Raw genomic sequence first — 21969 nt, 5'->3', positions numbered from 1 at the left:
ACTTGCAAAGAAACACAACATACGTAGGCCATCAGGGAGCATGCCTATGGGGTACCTTAATTCCATTTACAATTATTTCCCTAACATTTATTATTTTGAAGCAAAACTGTTAGTTTCCGTTTGTTTGAAATTTGTTTGGGGGGGCTGTACACCTTGACATTTCTTTCTTTCAAGTGCATCTGTTTTTGATCAATTTACTGGAGCTGTAGATGGTTTAAAGTGCACCATTTCTATTCCTTTTTTTTGCCACAATTAATGTGGTATGTATAGGGATGCTAGGAACTAGGCACAAGATTACAAGGCAAACATGAAAGCAAGGTACAGCTCCACGTCCACTTAAACACGCCACCAGACAACCTGCCAGCAGGGGGATGCCACATGTGTTGGTATGCAGTGTTCCTGAAAGCTGTGGACGTCGCTGGCGTTTTCAGAAGGTGGAACTGTGGGGGAAGGGCTTCAAATAAATATTTTGGGCCTGGCACTCTTTCTTCTCCTTCAAATTAAGCACAGATTGGGGCAATTGTTTAAAACGGTGGAAATGCAGACAGCAAAAACAACGTAAGATACAAATGTGCTGCACAAATAAGGGACTCGGGACGAATTCCGATTGTTTTTTTTTTGTCACCATGAATACATCACTGCCTACTTTGTCATATTCAGCTAGTGCTGTGCGTATTTTAAGCTGCGAATAGGTCACTTATGTCTACAGAAAATAGTGGACTCTGTTTTCTACGGGCAGTAACGCAGGCAGTACACATTTCTCCTCCCTGAAGTGGCAACCACCAGTTGCTGCAATTCCCTTCCCACGGCATAGGATCGCTGGGTACCAGCAGGGGAGGGGGGCGGAAGTGAGCTGCTAATAATTGGAGCAGAAGGAGGGACTGGGATTTGGTAAGAGTAGGCGGGGAAGAGAGAGACGAGAAACAGATTGAGAGAAGCTGACACAGGGAGGTACCAGGAGAGGGAGGGCTGTATGAACATTGAGGCCCCGACTAACACTGCTTGCTTCGGAAGGATGCCACTGTTCAGCTCCAGCCCGCAACGGCGGCCGCCCGAGAAGATGCTGAGGCGGTGAACCCTGCTGTGGGGGCTCCCCCTGACATGGCGGAGGAGCTGTGCGCGAGCGCCGTGCTGCAGTTCCTACAGGAGCAGGGCGGACGGGTCCGAAACCAGGAGCTGCTAGACCGCTTCAGGGGCTGCTTGCACCCCGCCGAGGATGAAGCAAGGGCCCGTGCCCGACAGCGCTTCAAGGACATAGTGAATGAACTGGGCAGCGTCCGGCAGGAGGCGGATGGGGTCAAGTACGTTTGCCTGAGGAAGAAGTACCGGCAGCCGGCGGGGGATGATGCACCTACAGAGCACCCCGCAGAGGAGGAGCGGGAAGAGCCTCCTACAGAGAAAGTGGCCTCGCAACGCCCAGCGGAAGCCACAGACCACCGCAACGAGGAGCAGCCGCTGCCGCCTCCCAGGATTTCTGTCACCTGTGCTGCTGGGGATGCTCCGCCGCCACCTGAAGTGGACAAAGAAGCACGAACAAGACTGGACGGCAGTCCCGCCGAGGAACCGCTCACCGGCGGGGACTCGCCTCGCTCCCCGCGGGGGTACACTGGGTCCTCCCCGGTGGCGGGCTGCCGCCACAGCCGCGAGACCTTCCGGGAGCTGCTGCTGAGCGGCGCTTCCCCGCAGCTCCGCCGCGGCGGTTTCTTCCCCAGCCGGCGTGGCGCCGAGGCGGACTCTGCGTCTCTGGTGTCCGAGGAGTCGTCTTCGTCGCTGGCCCTGGAGCCGCGGGAGCACGCGTGGATGCTGTGCACCGCCGCGGGCTCCAGCCCGTGGGCGCTGCTGACGGCCGAGCCCTCGCTGCTCACGCGGCGCGACTTCATCACGGGCTGCAGCTGCATACACTGGGCGGCGCGGCAAGGGCGCCACGAGCTGCTGGCCGCGCTGCTCGCCTTCGCGCACCGCCACGCGCTGCCCGTGGACGTGAACGCGCGCACCGCGGGCGGCGGCTACACCGCCCTGCACCTGGCTGCTATGCACGGCCACGGAGAGGTGGCTAAACTGCTCATCGGCGCCTACGACGCCGACGTGGACATAAGAGATTACAGCGGCCGGAAGGCTTACCACTACCTAGGGCCTGGCGCCGCAGAATCCCTGCGCGGGTTGGTGAGAGGCGAGGCAGAGGGCGAAGAGGTGTCGCCCACCGCTTCAGAGGAGGCTAATGCGGCCGGGCGCTGGAGCCTGTCACGAGTGCTTCCCAGCGGCCTCATCGTGCACAAGCTCTCCCAGGTGCTGGAGGAGGAGTACGGGGGCCCGCATGGCTCTGCGCACAGGGGGAAACCGGTGAGCCGCAGGTCCTCTGGCGGCGCCAGAGCGAAGCCCCGCCTCAACAAGATGAGGTTCAGGACTCAGATCATCCACAACACTCAGCCCGGCTGCGGGGGGCCGGAGGATGAAGGCGAAGGGCTCCCGCTGAAGAGCCCACACAAACTCCGGCCCAAGTCTAACATGTTCGGATGAAAACGCTGACAAATGCTTTTAATCACCACATGATCTAACCAATGGGTTCACTTGCAGGGTCTGCTTATTTCCCTGGGTCCACAATGACTGTTTTAGCCCAACAGTGTTACTGACTGACATTGAGGGCGTGTAACTCTCCTGAATGACTGCCATGAATATAAACTTCAGATTTACATTCCCACCAACACAAATCCATTGATTGGCATGGTGAGGTTCAGGACTCGGATCAAGAAAGGACTGCTAATAACATTGTGCACCCCAGTGATTTGATGTAAACCCCAATGAACTACTTTAGGCCCAATCCCCCCCGCCCCCACCCCCCCTAGGTACTGACTTGTCAGGAATGAATCGGATAACTGATGGGTTCTTTTTTGGTTGGTGATTTAGACAAATGCATAGGCACTGACGTGAAAAACCCTCCCCCGCGACTGACTTTTACTAACACAAAGACTAGCTTTTTTGTGCTTCATGTTTTTTGTGCTTTATGTAAACCCCTAGGTACTGACTCAAAGGAACCCTGGCGACTTAAACGCCTAGTGACTGACAGGATCCCAGATGCACTACTGCTATGGGCGGAAACGCTGAAGGAAGTCTTGCTCCAGAGAAACCATTGGGATGCACTTATGTAATGTTTTGAGATTGAGAAGCAATTGTATCAGGCATAAGCTAGGGCATGAGCTGCACCACTAACCTAAAGGAAATTATTTCTGTGACCCAAGAGCAGGACATGCACTTTTGAAAAGCAGTAAGGGAGTGGGTTTTTGAGAAATGGACCCGAGTTAGTGCAGGGATGTTTTCGAGTTGGTTTCGGAAACTCTTCTTTCAATGAATCGGTGGTCGGCCTCTTCTGGTACTCTTAATGTTGCATTACTGTCCACCATTCAACTTTAACAAATGTTGGCAAAACTGTGGCCCATCCGCATTCCCACTGTGTCTGTAACAAAATTGAATCGCGACGACTGCATTCTAAAAACAAAATATTTTGGAATGATTACCAGAGCAACCAAATGAACATTGAAAGCTAAATTCTAGGCCTGCGATGAGTTGTGTAACTTTTGTCAGAATTTGGTATTGTCTTTCCAGGCAGAAGCGGCTGGGTATTAATTTTGAGTAGCATCACACTTAACCTTTTCCCTAATCTGTCTGCAGTTCAGAATGCAACCCGTGGCCTTACCCTGCAACAAAAACAATACTGTATGCACCGACTAATATACATACCCCTGCATTTCACTGTGAGTTCTTCTAACTGAAAAAGCACTTCACCTTTCAATTTTCTCAAATTATGTTTGCGGAACCCTTCACGTGAAATCCATTGCAAACTTTTGCTAGACCGTATGCCATCGTACAGATGGAAATAAAACGTCTCCCCACCCCCATGTGAAATGGTAATATGCAGTCTATAGATGACATTGCACTCGATGGTTGGCCTAGCGGCGACCTAGTGTCGGCACTGATCTGATGAATGTTGGTATCATTAATCTGCTATAGCTTCCCCAGCCTACTTTTCCAACAGTGACACATAGCTGAGTGGAGACGCTGTATTCCTAAATCCCCTTGTCTGCCTATTGTGTATCCGATAACTTGGACTCTGTGGAGTGGCAGCACCAGTGTCTGCACCACACATATGAGCGTGGCGAATGTGCTAATCCACACAGGTTCACTTTTTTGGCAGTTGGGTACATATTCTTTGATTCATCAAATGAAGGATGACCGGCGTCACTTGATGAGTTAATTGATCTGCACTAATCCTGAGGAACAACATTGCTATTCTTATCTGACCCTCTCCTGCTTGCAGTGCCCGGCTCTTTTGTATTTCAGTCAAATGGACCCCTGAAACCATCAGTCCTTTTTATTTTATTATTATTTTTTGCTTGGTGCATTTGTCTGCAAAGCTGAAACGGAGACTAGTTTCACATACTCCTCCCCATATATATATATATATATATATATATATATATATATATAATTTTTTTTTTTTAGTATGACACATTTATTGCTACTAGCTTCACCATTAAAGGAGATCTTGAAGAAGGGGTTCAAGAGCAACAAAATCAAATAAAATTCTATTGGAATATACTCCAGGGATGATTTTTTTTCTTTCTTTCAAGACTAGAATTCCTTCAGAGCAACCGAGAGGGTTGCTCTCAGCTTGACCGGTTTCTGGTTTCCACAGCACTTCCACATTGTGGTTTTGAAGTCTTTTCTAGGCAGCATTATTTATGTGTATGTCATAAATCACTTGCCAAAAAGAACAATGCAATATTGTTTTTGTTGTCGGGAGAAGTTTCTTAAGGTCTTGAGGCTCCATCTCTCTTGAGATAATCTCGCCCTCGCTGTTGACAATGAACGCTATGTTACATGTATGGTGCATGTAAGGTGGATTCCTGTGTCGCTCGTAGGTTGGCACTACTATGGCTTGTGCCTCCAATTTTGTTCTGCAACCCATGTGCCTGACTCGATTATATGAAATATTACATTTAATGTTTAAATGTATTTCTGCTGAGAAATCAAAAGTACTTATTTTCTGTGGTAGCTAATTTTGCAGTATTTTCAATGTGGTTTTTTTTTTATTTTTTTTTTTAGCATGGGTAGTCATTGAGTTTGGGGAGGGGCCAAAAAGAAAGAGGATCCATCTTAATACTTTGTATTACAATTTTATGTGCAGAAACATTGACTAATTGTTTATGCCATAAACTGTAGATTGCACATGTGTGGATTCACTGGTGTGTGTGTGTGTGATTTGTCGGCACGTGTTCCAGAAGTGGTTTTGGACATTCCGTTTACAGACTGGTTCGTATGTAAAATGCTTGTGTGGCCATATGAAGCTATCTTCTTGGATTCTACAGTATTGTGACTTTGTAAAACATCCAGGCCTTGGTAATGTGAACATGGCAGTGATTCAAAACCAGTAATCGCCATTACTGTGGACTGCACTTAAAAGGACCAAATTCTTCGTACGTCACTCTGAACGTCATCGGGTGAACTTTGTATAAATCTGACTTTTCTGATCAACAATGCTTTGAAATGTATGCTTTAAAAGTTGCTTCCATTGACTTTTATAAGACCAGTTGTGGGCTAAAGACTCTGGGCTTACATTAGACTGTACAGACCACACCAAATGTACCATGAAGGGTTCAAATTAAATCCCCAGTCTCGCCTTGTTGTACCTACAAGAATATAACCGCTTATTAAGTAGAATATTTTTTTCTGGCCATACCGCCCTTTTCCAAAGATCATTTTAATGTTGGATGCTATAGTCAGAATTTTATTTTCGGACCAATGGTGCTTTGAAGAGAGATGCATTTTATATCCACACGTCTTTGTAATGACATTCACATTTTTTTTAATTTTTGCTTAGGAGCTGATGGATTTGTGATCACAGCTCATCCAAAATATCACCTGTTTTTTGTTTGTGACTTACACTTGCGAGCTTACCATCTGTCTAAACCACTCTTCTGGCCATTGTTGGGTCAGGCGGAGGTGCTCGGTCCAAGTGAATGCCACAGAGTTCCCGCACAGGCCTGTTTGTCGCTTGATCTCACATTGCACGTTTTGAGGATTGTCTGCCCATAACAATAACAATAGGAAATCCTGTTACATGTCTTTTCACCACCACGTTATATTCACCCATTAAGGTGCGTTCCTCTGCACTTATTCAGCCAGACTTAGGTCTTCAATCCCTTCAAATATGATTTTCATGTTAAAACTATATTTAACACTTGTATGATTTACCACAACGCCCATTCTGAAACCATCCCTGAGAACAGTTTTGCAAAAGGATAATGGCGTTGCTCAGATCTTAAACTGTTAAATATCTGGGAACTGATGACACTAGGTTTTGACCAAGCAGCAACGTCATCTGCAGAGATTGCATGTCCAAGGTTTGGAGTCAGCAGTGCGTGTTTGTTTTTCTTTTCTTTCTTTCCATATCTGCTTTTTGTTGTCGCAGCTTGACTGGGAAGGGGATCACACTAAACCATAATTTGAGAGAAGCATAGACGTTCTCCTTTTAGATGCCTTTGTTATGAAGAAGTCATAAGCCACATTTTAAGTGTAATTTCAACATACAATTAATGGGCAGTTCTAAGGATTGTGTGTTCTTTGTAGAATGTAAAATTGCACTTTTAGGAAGGTATTGGGCTGGTCCTGTATCTTAAATGCTGCTTACTGTTCAAAGATAACTTTCTATGATGGAAGTCTGTTTGAGCACTGTCAATTAAATGTGATTTTATGGAAACTAATGCTGCATTCATTGTAATGTTTTTAGTACATGTGTTTGGAGATGTTGGCGGCAAGTACAGCATGGGTTGGTTGATCAATCTTTTAATTGTCTCGTCCAACACATCCCATTACTGCAACGGTCTTCAACCTGTGGCGCTGGCCCTCCTGGAAGTCTGGGGGGGGAGGCTGTTTAAAAAGGGATTATGTTGACTGCTTTTAATAGGAAATATAAGCAGTTGTAGTGTGTGTGTGTGGGGGCAGAATCATTTCCTTCACTCGAAGGGGGTGGGGGTGGATAGAAATGTTTGAATTCCACTGCATTGCTGTGAACGCTCTGTACGATGGAGCTGTGCCGCTTTGTTTATTTACATGGATGCGGATTGAAAAATGAATGCGTTTGAAGAATATCGAAAAAACGTTGTTTGAACGGGGCCTTTATTTACTTCTGGTTGTCTCATGCTCTTGTGCATTTAGTGGGAAATGTGCACGTTTTATGTGCATCGTGGATCATGTTAAAGACAACCAAGTATGTAAACCTGTGACAGTCTTGGATGTTGTCAACGATAGGCTTGTATGAACACACGCTTTCTCTGCGGCCGCTAAAAGATGCTTTTGATTGTGCAAAACTCGAGGAAAAATACCAGCTCCCAAAACGGGCAGCAAAGCTGCTGGACTCCTGTCGTGTAAATCCTGTGACTTCTTTGATCGTTTTTGGACTTATTCTGAAATTTTAACCTAAAGTAGCAGCATTTTATAATACTTTGCTGCATGAAGTATGCACGCATAACTGATTTGCTTTCTTTGGGATGGTTAGACACGTTTTTTAGGGGGGTACTAAAGGACCAAGGAAGATGTGGTTGTTGTTCATGAGGAAGATGACAGTCTCTTTGCAATTGATTTGAGGGATATTGGCGTGGATGGTCAACCTTCTACATGTCCCCATGGGAAAGTGAAAATCCTAATTTAAATTGCGAGCATTTAAGGTAGTTAAAAATGGATTGGAAATCATGCAGGGAATAAGGTGCTGATTGCTGGAGACTTCAATGCAAGTTGTCCAGACATGAGGTTGGATGAAGAGTCCTTGGTAGGTCCATGTGGGAACGATGCTCTGCAAGTGCTTTTTGTCAATGGAAAGAACAACATGCGCAGTCCACAATGTGCAGAGGCCACAGCCATGTAGGGATCATTCATGTCAAATGGCAGAACCAAAGGCAACTTTACCGGAAATGACCTGTGGCCTAATGGGGCTACCAGTTCTATCATTGAATGTGTTTCTTGCACCCAGTAGATTTAAGGTAGTAGACACGTTTTTGTCAGTCAAGGATGTGACCACGCATCTGAGGTGTCTCTGGAGTGTACTACACACCGACAAAAGAGGGAGATTAGTTTAGGACCAGTGCATCTAAGGGTGGAAGTAGGACATTGTGGTCTAGGGGCAAAAGTAGAATGTGTGAAATCCATGTTAATGCAGTTGAAGAGTACGCCTGTATTTCATGGCTAAATGTGTGGGACTTGTGTTGTAATCTTGGTTGGAAAAACTAGAACATAAATCCTTTGCTTCCGGACCAAATCCCCCCCCAATAACTGCAGAGAGGGTAGGTCTGCAGTCAGCTTTAGCAGACCTCTTCACATTTTAAATCTTTTGTAAAGAAGCCCAGGACTGTGGGGGTCATAGTACTGATGAATCTCATATTTACAGGGGTGGTTAACCTGTGCCTCTTCAGGGGTTTGGGATTTCTATTCCTATGATCCGACATGGCTTATGCTGTCTTCTGCTGATTGGATTTGTAGTCCAAAACATAAAATCCAAGGGTTGTGGACCCCTGTCCTATATGACCACTTACATTTTTGTATGATGCAAACTTCAGTGATACCCTGTGCATTGCAGTAGTGTAAGATTTTCTTAAAGTTTAAACAGGGGCTTTTAGTTTAACATGTTTTGAGATCGTGCGTGGATGCATATCTTTTCAAAGTTTGTGTGGCTAATGTGGGGCAAAAGTAAAATTATTAGGTATGTTTTAATTCCTAGGCTCAGTTGGTTGGAGTTTGAAGGTAAAACGGTCCCCTGCGCTAACTGGTAAAGTTAGTTGGTTGCTGAAATACGGCCTGCGTCCTGGCACATGGTTTGTCTGGGAATCAAAACTCCAATGTTCCCATGGGGTAAGTTATGACAAACCTTGTTGGTCAATGGCGCTGGTGAATGTTTTTGTGTTTTAACCCTTTGTTGTAGCCATGAGTAAGTTAGTTCTTGGATATTGAAATAATTTGCAAATGCAGATGTCACACTTGGCCTCAACAGCGATCACAAGTTTAATGTGTTTCTATGACAACCCCAGGACCTTACCTTTTGTTTGTTTTCAATTATCCGTTTCCTGCCCTACCCAACTCGTCAGTTCCCCCCCCACCCCCCTACTTATACCAACTCTCTCTGTCACCTTACACAGGCACAACCCTTCCAATTCTGCTATCTACCTGGCATACCCGTGCTTTGATTTTCAGTGACCACCCCACCCCACACAGTGTTTAGGTTCCGCTCTAACCTTGGCTTTCTCTACGTGATATGTATGCCACAACAACCACCCTGTGTGTACTTTCCTCGCAAATCTTGGCATTCCCTAAGTGATACATTTACCATCTGTGCCTGGCACTCCTTTTTCAACTACCACCCTATCGGGCACTCTGACACTCTGTACCAACTTGGACATTGTCCACTCCTGCTAACACCCATGCCTCCTCCTGAGGCACAATTCTCTGCATGGACTACCCTGTGTAATCTCAATCCTCCTCCTTCCTCGAGGCACCATTTCCTGCATGTTTGCCCTGACTCTGGACTTCCATCAGCGTTGAGCACCACTGGGCAATATCCCACCCCTATGATTTATTTCTACCCAGAGATTATTCTGGCTTGCCACACTTCCATGATGCTATGTAGCCCCTCCCCCCTACTCTTCAAGCACATTGCACTCCAGCCTTGGCCTTTAACTGACCACCTACCTCAGAATAGTTAACACTGGTGCAATTGTGATCTCCAAGCACCCACCTACCACTGAACTGCTCTAATTGAGACAGGCCGGTCAAATGCGCACACAACAGTCGATGCTGGTCTGGGCATGTGTCTGGCACCCCTTACACGGCAGCTCTGACACATGTTAACCTGCATCCCAGGTCCACCATGACAACTGTCAACCGTTTGCCCTGCTCCCCCGCTAGCATGGTCATACGTCGTGTTTCGGTCCATAGATTGTGCTATCAGCTTGGCAACAATCGCCATTGCAACCGTCTTTCGTTACAGCCCTCCCCCCTTACCGGGACTTATCAGGACCTTTGCTCACCATCCGTGTCGGAACACCGAACCACGGAGCAGCACTCGCCCAAATTCGGGTATGTTATTTTCCCCCTGACTGGCAGTCTCCCTGCCTGTCAGTATTACCACTGAGCACTCGTAGCGACCTGCTAACTCAGTGCGATCCACTCTGAGGGAACGGCCCTGCCTTTTGTGAACTACCCACCTCAGCACTACGGACGCAGCACTTCATACCCACCCAGGCCCTCCCTCGCGCTCCCAACCTGTACACCCAGCAAATTATCTCTGCCTGGTCAACCTTGCCCACCATGGTCTAAGGTCATGCTCTGCACCATATTGCTCTGACAGTTCACCTCTGCCCGGGACCTCACTCTCTCCCACGCACCGGGCCGCTCTAAATTGCAACGCGCGCACATGCCATGCACCTTAACCGCGGCCGCCTACTTCCTTTTACCTGAGACTCTACATAGCCTCGCTCCTACCACTGAGCCGCCTGCACTTCCGCTTGGCATTAGCCACGACTATAGTGCAAGCCCACACACCCGGGTTTCTCAACCCGCTCCCATTGTTTACTACTGCCTAGATAGGCCCAGTTCTACTATAGGATCCTCACTCCCTGCCAGCGTGGCTTCTACCTGGCCACTCATAGCCACGCTCTGCTCTCACGCAGACGCACAGGCCGCCACCAGTCTCACCCTCACCATGGCTCACCATCACCATGGTTCTGCCACCAGCCTTCCCTCACACACTTGCATTAACTGAACGTCCAGGACCCCATCAATATCACTGCTCATCCTCTGATTCCTCTACCCGTAGATTGGCTAACCAGCCCACCACCCACAAGAACTGTGAGGTAAATACCAGGTGCTACAACCCTATACAGGATCACCTATCATTGTCCCGGTAAGCACCAGCCCTTGCCCCTTATAGGACTTGGCTTATGCAGTTTTTCCTCATTCTAACCCTTTTCCACCCTGCTCTTCTGCCATCACCACAGCGTGACTAATGTTAATTTTGCTTTTTGCAACTATACTTGCCTAAATTGTACTTATGTCTTGTTTTTCAAACTGCCAATTGTCCTTCACTACCACCACTCTTCACACACCTCCACCTGAATATGCCATGTGATTTTAAAATGTTGTTTTTAAACTACATAATATGAATGACCCTCTACTGAAGCGCCAATTTTTTGTTCACAACTTGTCACATCACCACACCATCACAGCCTTGCTAAAGATTACGGTCGAAACGCGCGTTGGCTCTCCTGTCACCTGTACCTAGCACCTTGCTAAACTTTGTTTTGATGTGTGTAACAACATTAAAACCTTCACTGGTGATAAGAAGTCAGGAGTTTTATTATTATTTCAATATCCAAGAACTAACTTACTCACGGCTACAACCAAGGGTTAAAAAACCACCCGCCAGTGCCATTGACCAACAAGGTTTGTCAAATCATCCAATGTTTAATTCCTATACCGAGGTATGCAATGGGAACGTTGGCTTTTTAAAAAGACCCCTTTGGGTTGAATAAGATTGCTGCACCTGGAAGGTCTCCTGATGATTGCTTTTACAGAGGAAAGACTAACCGCTCTTTCATTGTTGTTCCTCAACTATTTGTCATTTCTTGTAACCCTATTGATGAGGTACACACGCGCGGAAGCATAGGGTTACGGAAACATGCAAAAACGAGAGGATCTCTGGGTAAATTCTCCATTTTAGGTGGCGAACTTCCCATGTAAGATGCACTAATACCACAAGTTGGGTACATTAATGCATGTTTTGTCTTTTAATCATTGAACTAGTGCAATACCATCCACACAGATCCTGAAAACAACCGTTTAGCATTCCCGGCATGTGAGCTGGAAAAAGGTATGTGACACTGTTCCAGAGCCGCTCTGCTTTCATGAGCACTGGGTGCTACGCCTCTGTCTGGAGAAGCTGTTCTAATGCGACATACTCAAATGACAGTGGCATGCATGTCAGGCGTAGCTTTCACATTTATATTGGGTGGGTGTATTTTTTTTATTTTTTATTTTACTAATCTGAAAGCTGTAATTCCTTTTCCAGGCATGGTAAATGCCTGTCATTTTATGTGTTGTCGTAGCTATTACTAGAATCTTCAAAGCTATTCCAGAATATAGTCATGTTGACTGGCAGACTGGGGTAGGTCTCTCCATCTCTCTCGCTCAAAACCACGTTTTTTCCAGGTTCCTGTAGGAGTCCCCATAGGACGAGCCCCTTTTCAGATGATTCTAACTGCAGGACTATTTCACAAATCCTGACAAATCTAGACCAGTCTCCGAATCATATTTTGGATATTTTTCTGAAGTTTTGTCAACAGTTATGGGAGGGGGAGGAGAGGAAGTTCAGGGTGGATCCCAAAATGTATGTTTCTCACTGAACTCTTCTTGGCAACGATTTTCTATCATCTACAGCCCTAACCTCTGGATGAATTGGCACTCCACGTTTGCTGTCAGGTAGCGCCTTAGCCCAATACCATACTTTCATAAATCCGTCGAGGGATTTGTTTTAGGTCTGGTTAACAGAGGCCAGAACAGGTCAGTGATCAGAGTTGCCCCAGACTAGTCTGTAGAGCCCCCCCCCCCCACCCACCCTCCTCCCTACCTGTTTTCAGGGAGTTACATGACTAATGCCCATCCATGCACCTGCGTGGAGTAGTCCCCGAATAAAGGAAATGGTTGCATTAGCCATAGGAATAATAATAATAATTTAGTCCTAGAACCTTTTGCCCACCTGCTGCAAAAATGGCTGGACACGTTCCATCAAACCTCTGTGAGAAGCCGGCATTGGGCTCCTTTTGGTTGCCTTGTTTGGTGTTGTGAACATCTCAGCGCTTTAACACGTCAATTTCAAAAGGTGCTCTGTAGGAGTACAGGGATGAGTAGAAGTTGGCGCCTTCTGTGTCCCACACTACTACTAATCCAGCAGCAACCACAATCGTAAGGTGAAACAGACACGGCCCCGACAGGTATATCTGTCCGTTTAGGGTAGCGCATGCCAAGTGCAGGCTTTACTCGTTAAGCTAAAAGGGCACTCTGTAGACATGGGTGCAAAGGCAACCATTTCAGCAGGAAGGATCCATGTTAATGAATGTCTTTCAAAAGGTATAGAAGATGGGCATTCCCATCACCAGGGCCCTTAAATGTGGACATCAGCGACAAGGTCTTTTCAAATTACTTTTAGTTATTGTCTTTCAGGGCTCAACAGCAATGCACCCGTCGTCTAGGTGCGTTGGCAGCAAAAATGCCCGAGTCACATTTATCCAATGGTGAGTCGATTTCGTGGTGTTCTCACAGTGGTTCAAGACGATGCTTCTGCATAGAGTTGGTGTTTGAGACTGGTGAGTTGATCGCTTCCAGCTCATTTGGATGAGCTGATTGAGTTGTGTTGAGATAATGTTTCTGTTGGCTTTCGTCACTGGTTCAGACACAGCATTGTTGGCTTCTACGGAGTTCAGCCAATGCACTTCGATGGGCAAAGTCGGGGACGAAGATGGTTCATAAGGCATATAGGCAGATCAATGGTCTTGGCAGTGCAAAATGCAGCAGCACAGGTCCAGTAGTGACTTAAAGTAAGTTAAGAATGTTCGAGTCAACTCAAAGCGTCTTTGTTCCTCACAGGCTTATGGTGGTTTTCTGTGCTCTGCAGCCACTGGGACGCTCGGTACGGGGTCTCTGGGGGCAAGGCGAGGCATTTCTTCTGCAATTGCCAAAAAGGAATATTTGTTGAGAGCACATGCAGGGTTCTGCCACCTCCAGTGGCATTGTCCTCGGTGCCAGTGCCCCTGTGGCAGTTGGCCTTGTCCAGCTAGCTTTTCCTCCCAAATAGCCCATTGGGAGGGTTAGGGAGAACTGATTTCTGGTTTTGGAGCTCTTTGTCTTCTCTTGCGGAATACTTTGTAGTTGGCTATACCCCTGATCTGTTCCAGTGAATCGTCTTTCTAATGTCACACCAGAGTACTCTGTCTCCAGGAAATTAGAAAGGTGATACTACATTTGGGAGCCCTAGCGAAATCCAAAGGGGTGAGACCCATCTTCGAACTGAAGCTGTTTCCTGAGCCATCCCAACTCCACCCCCTTCCTCTATCGGACTGTGTCAAAAGCACTCCACTAATCAGCACCCTGGTGTGAGATGGCTATTGTCACGACAGGACTGTCTTTAAAGCACTGGTTCGGGGGAATAAGAGACTGTGTCAAGGGCTGCACCCAACACACAGCCCAGACAGCTCAATGCAGACCAAGCACTGTCATGATTGAGTCCGTGTCCACCAAGCTGACAATTGGCATCAGTTGCTTGTGGCTGTGTAATTTTGCACTCTCAGTAGCCACCATCTCCAGACGTGGCTCATTTGTTTTTAAAAACTGCCACCACGCACCTGAGGTATACAATTATAAGGTTTTGAAACTGATGCACTCAGTTAGAAAGTCACCCCTGTCTTTGGAACTTTGGGTTATGGCAGCTGTGTTTAGGAACGCATATGTAACAGTTGAGCTTGTACTGCTGCTACTGCAGGGCAGCTGATCGGAATGTCAGGAGACAGTCACTGAAAGGGTGCTTTATGAATGTTGAGTATGATTAGCCGTTATTACTTTCAGAAACTGAATATCCTGCATCATTTTAAAATAAAATCAAGAAATCTGTCTTACGGCACTCCCTGATGATTGTGGCCCAAAGACATTCAGTGAACAGTCCTGTGAAAATTATCAAAAAAAGTACCTAGTAGCCCTCTCGTGTTTTTCACAAACCTAGTAGGGTGAGGGGTGCATAGGAGTGGATTTGGCACCAAAATAGACAGTCATTTGGCTACAAGGCATGCTGATGCAGTCTGGAGCCCCCATCCATAGTCCTGGTTGCTGGCCTTGGTCTGGTTCTGAGACCTGGCGTAAGCCAGCTAAGCAAGTATAAAATCCGTCTGGAACTTGCAAACTGGTCTGAGGTCTGCTTGAGTGCAACCTGGGACTCTGGTGGCCCTTTGAGGCATGGGAGCACATGGCATGTCTGAACCAGGCCTGTATTGCGTCTGGGCCCAGTGCTGCCTATGCATTTTCAACGGGCTGAGCTGGGGTTTGTGGGCATCTAGCCAGATCTGGGGTGATCGGTCCACACCCGGTCTGAAATGTATCTCTATGGGCCAGCAGACCCCAAGTTGGTTCTCTGTGAATCCCAGGGGCCTGGCATAGAGTGAAGTCTAGGCTCCTTGCTCTACTAGACAATGCCATGAGGGACAGGGGTCAGTGGGTCATTAGGATGTGCCAGAGCATGCAAAAGGCCAAGCCCTGTGCAAAGTTTCCACTGGACTTGACCTCAGATCTGTGGCCAGTGAGCACCTTGGGTGTCTTGTAATGGGCTAGGACACAATGAAAGCCATGCTCTACTAGGCAACGTAACTACTGGAGTAACCAGACCAGTGGAAGAAGTGGTGTTTTCCGAGTGAGCTACTGGCAAGTTGCGGCCTTCATGCCCAATTATCAAAATGTGTTTCTTAGATATACATGGCTATGGCTCAAGGCCATAGACTCGGCACAGTGGTCAATAGGCAAGGCCAGTGCCTTGTTCAGTGGTCGCATTGGGGCTCTTGGAAGAGCCGTAGTCCTGTCTAGAGGTATTCCTGGGTACTTTCCCCTGGGCATTGCAGCAGTCAGTGTGTGGCATAGAAATCCCTGGGGCATACTGTGGGTACGTTAACATATATCATTAACCTATCCCCCCAAATCCATTAAAAAAGTTATGTATGGTTAGTATTAACATAATGTAATAAAAGAAACGGAATTTCACTGTCAGAATTTTAGTTGAAGGAACATTATGGTTGCTGCAGAATTCATCAGTACCCACGAATCATCCCAACAGTTGTGTTTTTCTTTAAGCAACCATAACTCTCCAATCATTTTGCGCTTGTCATGACGCCACACAAGACAACAACAATAACCCACTAGCTGTACAGAACACTAGTAACAATAACAGCTGAAGAATAAAACAGGAGTTCCCTGCTAAGGTTATAGTCGGTTTTCCTTTGGGGTCTGTCGCAGAATTCATAACTGGACTCCAAGGATTATTTTCAAAGGCCCATTTTCAATCAACCGAACACCTGACCCCCATGAGAAGTGTGTGGTAGTGGGCAACGTTTGGGAATTTATTTTAAGCAGGGGAAGAACAGCATATTTGGTGGTACAGGGTACTAACCAAGTAATCAACGGTAAGTTTACTATTTTTCTAAAGTACTATTTTTTTTTTGTGGAAGGGCCACAATCTTTCGGAATCCCGAGGGTCGCCATTTACTCAACATCAAATCCAACTCCAAGCGCAATAGAAGTTAAAAGCCCGAGATTAGTGGGGCCGCGTCAGTCAGAGGCCCAGGTACTGTGTCTGTATTTATGCTAAGGAGTATAGGCTCTCGATGTCAACTCCGACTGTTTTTAACTTTTAAAAAATCAGCTAATAATTAGCAAAAGTCATATGAAGACTCTAACAAATTACTGTTTTTAGAGATTTTTAAGAGATCAAAAATCGCACGATATGGAAAAAGTTCCCACGTTTTATTTGTAGCTGTGTTCATATGAAAAGCAAAATGTTTTTCTTGGTTGTTGCTAAGGCTACCTTTCCCAGATGGAAATTATTCATTCATCTCGGATTGTCTCATAGAATGTATTATAAGTATCATTAACTCATTTATGTAGCATTTTTTGGGACATTATGTTTGGTTTTCAGGTAACCGTTTTTGTTGGTTTTACCAGATGTAAGGCTTCGTTGATCTGTTTCCTCAAATGGTATTTTTTTGTTTGTTTATTCTTTATATCATTTTTTTTGTTTTGTTATCTTTTAATTTTTTTATTTTGGAGGGCAACAAAGCCCTCCAATGTTTGGCAGTGTAATAAAAGTGGATCGGTGGCAGCTAATTATTTACCATTGCAGTGGATGCCAGCTTCAGCGCAGCCTTCTCCCCACAATATCTGTCTGCATTTTTAGCTGCCTGCTGCACATATGCCGTTCTCCAATGACTGGGTGAATAAGACAGGCCCTCCTTTCACGTATGTTCTGCACCCCGTGACCTGGCCCATTGCCAGTTACTTTCAGTTTTGAAGACCTCCATACTTCCTCCGTCTGGTTTAATGGGGTTCATCCCCCCTTCTCCTTTCGCCCGCGTCATCTGCTGTGCTTTTCTCTCTTCCACATGGAGAACGGCCCCGTTAAAAGCATTTTCCATGGCCACCCACTCTCGCCTTCTATGGGGTGTTCGCCTCGCCTACCCTCTTGCTGCCCCAACCCTCTTTCTCTGTGCATCCCTGATCCTGTCCTTTGCCCACTGTGAGTCCCCTGTACCAGAGTGTTAGTCTTGTAGGGAACTGGCATGCAGTGGTCTGGGTACATGCTGAGACGGCAGCGATGCGATGGGGGTGATGCCGTGAAAGTGTTGCTTATTCCTTTAGTGACCCTCTTGCTCCACCACCCAACTCTTAATGAGTCTCTGCACAAGGGCGGTGATTGATACCCATTTAAGTAAATATTCTGTATGTACAATCGTTACTCACAGTTCCCTTATGACTCTATACCATTGTTTGCAGTACTCGGAGAAAATCAAGTTTGGGTTTACAAATATAAAAGCTACTTGGATATTTGCCCCACCTTCGTAAACCCCTTTAAATAAGGATTCGGGAGTGGGGTTGTGAGCAGCAGGAAGGTTTGGCTACTGCGCTGGAGCTTACTTCTCTGTGGTTGGTGCGTACTTGCAGCCAGTTGTAAGAAACCAAAGGGGCCGTGCTCTATGCCCCTGGCGAGACGTTGCAGAGAGGTTTGGAGATTCTTAGGGAGTAGGCGCTGTACACAAGATTCATATAATATAGAAGACTTCAATTGCATTCATCATGTTTCTGTTTCAAAAAGTCACGACCACTTGTATTTTGCATTGTCTCTTAAATGTTACTAGGGTGCTGACACGTGTTTTGACCACTTGGGGGTCTTTGCCAGGGCGAGTGGCTTGTGTGGATGATCATTGGTCTGGGGTATCCGTGATACTAAGCAACTTGTGTGGAAACTGGATAGTGCTTGTGAATTGTAGGCGAAGCTTCTTTATTCTGTGAATCTTGTGTACAGTGCCTACTCTGTAAAAATCTCCAAACCCCTCTGTAACGCCTTTTAATAAGGATTTCATATCTCTCTTTGACACATGCAATCATTTCACAGAGGACTACTTCTCTGCACACATACATTATCGCAGTAAACCCACTGGGGAGAAGCTTTGACGTTCTTCTAGGCCGAGAGTTCAAATTACTTCCGGCATATGTCACACATGATGACCAGTCACATTTCAATACATGCCACAGTTTGTTTCGTATTGTACTCATGGTGTGACTTTTTCATTGCATAGAAATTTCACCCCCAATGAAATGTTCTGCCATCCCTTATGCATGGAACCAGCTTTTCAAGCGCATGGGTGGTGAACCACAACAGCGTGTGCTGAAAGCTCACATTTATCGTTATGCAAACGAGCCGAAATCGCATGTTCCAGAAACACTCCACCCTATTGACCATGTACTGATGAAAATGCCACCTTGTTTCGGTGAGGTAGGGGTAGGGAAACCTCTGACATGATTATCGTTTGCCTTTTCCTCTTGTCGTTTTCCTGGGTAGTTCTGAATCTAAACGATTGGAGTAAGCTCTCTCCCTGAATTGGAATGCAATGCGTCCTTATTTAAGTTTGTTTATAGTAAACCGATCAGCCATTTGCAGGTGAATCGTCACCCTTTTGTCATCTTATTCGCATTCTTGGTTCCAGTTTTACCCGAAATTCTGGAAATCGAGACTAGTATTTTTCTTGTTTTGCAGCATCTTCACCAGAATTGATGAATCTACTTTTGGATTTAAAACATGACCTGGTAGCCAATATGTGTATGTTTAACATTCGTAATTTCAAGATGCTTGCCATATGTAATCAAAATACAGTTAAGTCTTCTCACTTACAATTGTTTTTGTTGTGGTCTTAAGTGAACCAGTCTATATTTATTTTGTGGCCCGTTAAGGTGGAAAAAAGCCAACGAAGGCTAACTGGGAACACCTAAGGAAAAAAACCAGCCCGTCCCTTTTGCTCTGCTTTTCAAAATGTATCATTACTGATGTTTTGTTACTGTTTTATGTACATTCACAAGTCATCCATTGTGATGACTTGGCCTGTATGTTTGCGAAGAGAGAAGATTCTTGTTGTCTTAGCCTGCATGATGTGTTCTATAGGTAGTGTAGCATATCTCTGCCCCACCTCCTGATATCTATTTGAATGTTATTGTTGTGGGTTTAATGGGGTCATCTGCACACACATTCTGCTGTGGGTCTGCAGCTGGTCAGAACTCCTCTCCAAGCTCACCTTACCCAGGTATAGCGACATCTTGGAGTATGGGACATTTTTCTGAGAGAATAGTGCAACCTATTTTGTCATCAAGGAGCAGGATGTATTGCAAATCCTGACTGGCATATTCTATGCCATGTCCTGTTCTGCGCTGCTACAGAGTCACGCTTTTGAAGCATCGTTGCTGGGAGGAACATTGAGCCGATCTTTCTGGTGCGTGCTTCTGCTGGCTCTGTTGTGCTGTGGGTGGTCCCACCTCCATGCCCGAGGAGCCACACACATGGGCAGCCAACCAACACGTGAGCCACATTTTAAGTGTTCAGACTGGGTTCTGATGTACGTGATGTTACCCTGGGGGGTGGCTGACATCAGCTTGTCCGAATGGGCAGTGGCCATCTGAATTCCCAGGGCCATATGGTGTTCCACAAGGCTCCATCCATTTCCCCAGTCATCTTGAACCTCTACATGGAGCCACTGGGGACACTGTTGGCATGTTGTCAGCATCAAAGGTCACCAGTATAATGACGCACAGCTATTCCCGAAGGTCAACTTCCTTGATATTTCCTCATTTGAAACACTGCCTCTCCACTATTCAAGCCTGGATGTCCAGTACCTACCTGCAACTCAACCCTACCAAAACTGAGTTCATCGTCCTCGGTTGAGGGGAGGGGCGGGGGGGGCGAGGGTTCCAAATGTGCTTGTTGAAAACTAAACAACACTGATGGATTGTGATAGCTTCACCCTACCATCTTGCGACTAGTGCAACGTACCACTGCTGCAACATCAATTTGTGTCCTGTCCTTTAACGCAATACCACTGACAGCATAGTACCAGCTGTCCTGTGCCGATCAAATTCTTTGTTCCCCATCTCAAAACTTTAGTTCCATTGTTCAGACCCTGATGCTCGCCCACCTGGATTGTGCCAAGGCCTTCCTGGCAGGTGACCCAACCACTATGTGTCCCCAAAAGGTTGTATTTCACCTGCAGGACATGCTTAATGCCAATACCACTGAATGGAAATGGGATTGAGGCAATTGAGGGTGCCTGGGTGGAGCACTGCTGAAATTGCCAGTAGTATATATTTTTTAAAGAATTTCTTTACTCTCTGTTTCAGGACTATTGTATCCTGCCTGTATTTCTTTTTCAAATACACAAAAATATATACAAGTTGTTTCAAATAAAAGTCTACTTTCCACCAATCTTACCTACATCCTCCCACCATCCCCTTTACTCCCAAATTAACCACAAAAGATGTTTGTAGTGTGATGTAGGGAGAGTTAAGGCATAGGCAGGCTCCCGTTTGCCTCCCCACAACCAAGATTACATCACCCGGGGAAGGCCCTCTGAAAAATACAGAGGCCTCACAGTATGTTCTCACCCACAATTCCAGCCATCTTAATTGCCTGGGCAGTTGGAGTCATTTGCACTCTGGGAAGGGCGGTATAATTAAAGTCCATTATACATTGTCACACCACAAACTACAAGTAAGCTTTCTTCTATAGTAATCACTTCACCAAACAAAAGGAGCCACCTAAACATATGAATGGACGCATTTTATATACACCCATTATGATTACCTTTTTTTAGGTGTATGTATTTTCACAAATGAAATACCTTTTCTGCACATTTAAAAGCACATCCAAATTTCACATCCAAATTTCACAAACCGGATGCATTTTCAAAAGAGCAGATGTATAATGCAACCCCATCTTCCTGCTTAAAATAGGAGTACATGGGATGCACGTTGCATGACACAATATTTTCTGACCCTGTCAAGCAATTTCTCTTTAAGTGTGCAGCAGAGATGTAAACCGCTGCTGTCTCCCTTGCAATTCTATTATTCAAATGAGATTTTAAAAAAAGATGACATCACATTTTATACTGATATGCCTTTTAAGGAACCATCATGGAGAAATGCACTGGGAGCTTATTCAACATTAGTGTCAGCAGAGCACTCCGACACCAATTGTATTTAAACTAGATGGCCAGCATTAGGTGGAAAAGAGACAGAAGAGAACGATGCATCAGATGGGGAGTAATGGAGAAGAAAGCAGAGTTAGAGCAGTGGGTAAAGTGAAGAGGAAAACATGAAACGGCACCATCCATCAGTCATTAACACTCCATGACCAAAGATATAGGCCCAAGTAATGGAAAGTACTTAACAATTGGCAGGGCACCTGTTATCACCACTCAGTGATGATAACAGCTGCCCTGCCATCAAATTTAGCATCCATAATAGCACCTTGCCTTTATAAAATAGGATGATAGCAATCATTTCTGGATTGAATAAATGGGTCACAGGCTAATAGCATCCCATTGATCCAAGAAAAATACTTACCTAATAGGGACATTTTACAGACACGCCATAATTTTGCGCACAACCCCTCAATCATGGAATGGCCTCCCAGCCTCTCTGTCTTGAGCCGGATCTACTTAAATTCCCAGTTCCTTTCTTCCTTCTCTCTCCCTCCCCTGCTGGTCTCTTCCTGCTGCTATGACTGCATGCTTGTGTCCCTTTTGAGTCTCGCCGGGGCCAGGCCATCCTCTCTAGTCTCCCCTTCCTACCAGCATT

At 46.0% G+C, this 21969-nt stretch overlaps 1 protein-coding gene across 1 annotated transcript; it reads left to right on the top strand.

Moving 5' to 3' along the window:
* The first annotated feature begins 871 nt into the window (after positions 1-871).
* On the top strand, positions 872-6758 carry SOWAHC (sosondowah ankyrin repeat domain family member C). The gene has a single exon (XM_069636859.1). It carries the CDS (start codon positions 1102-1104, stop codon positions 2515-2517), a length of 1416 nt encoding a protein of 471 aa, XP_069492960.1. The 5' UTR covers positions 872-1101; the 3' UTR covers positions 2518-6758.
* Positions 6759-21969: the final 15211 nt, after the last annotated feature.

Source organism: Ambystoma mexicanum, chromosome 7p (assembly GCF_040938575.1).
Source record: "Ambystoma mexicanum isolate Mex_15411 chromosome 7p, UKY_AmexF1_1, whole genome shotgun sequence".
NCBI classification, from domain to species: Eukaryota; Metazoa; Chordata; class Amphibia; order Caudata; family Ambystomatidae; genus Ambystoma; species Ambystoma mexicanum.
Note: the sequence above shows the minus strand (reverse complement) of the source record. Positions and strands in the feature narration are given on the sequence as shown.

Excerpts from the sequence above, each read along its gene's own strand:
- SOWAHC (XM_069636859.1), top strand. The coding sequence starts at position 1,102 with ATGGCGGAGGAGCTGTGCGCGAGCGCCGTGCTGCAGTTCCTACAGGAG.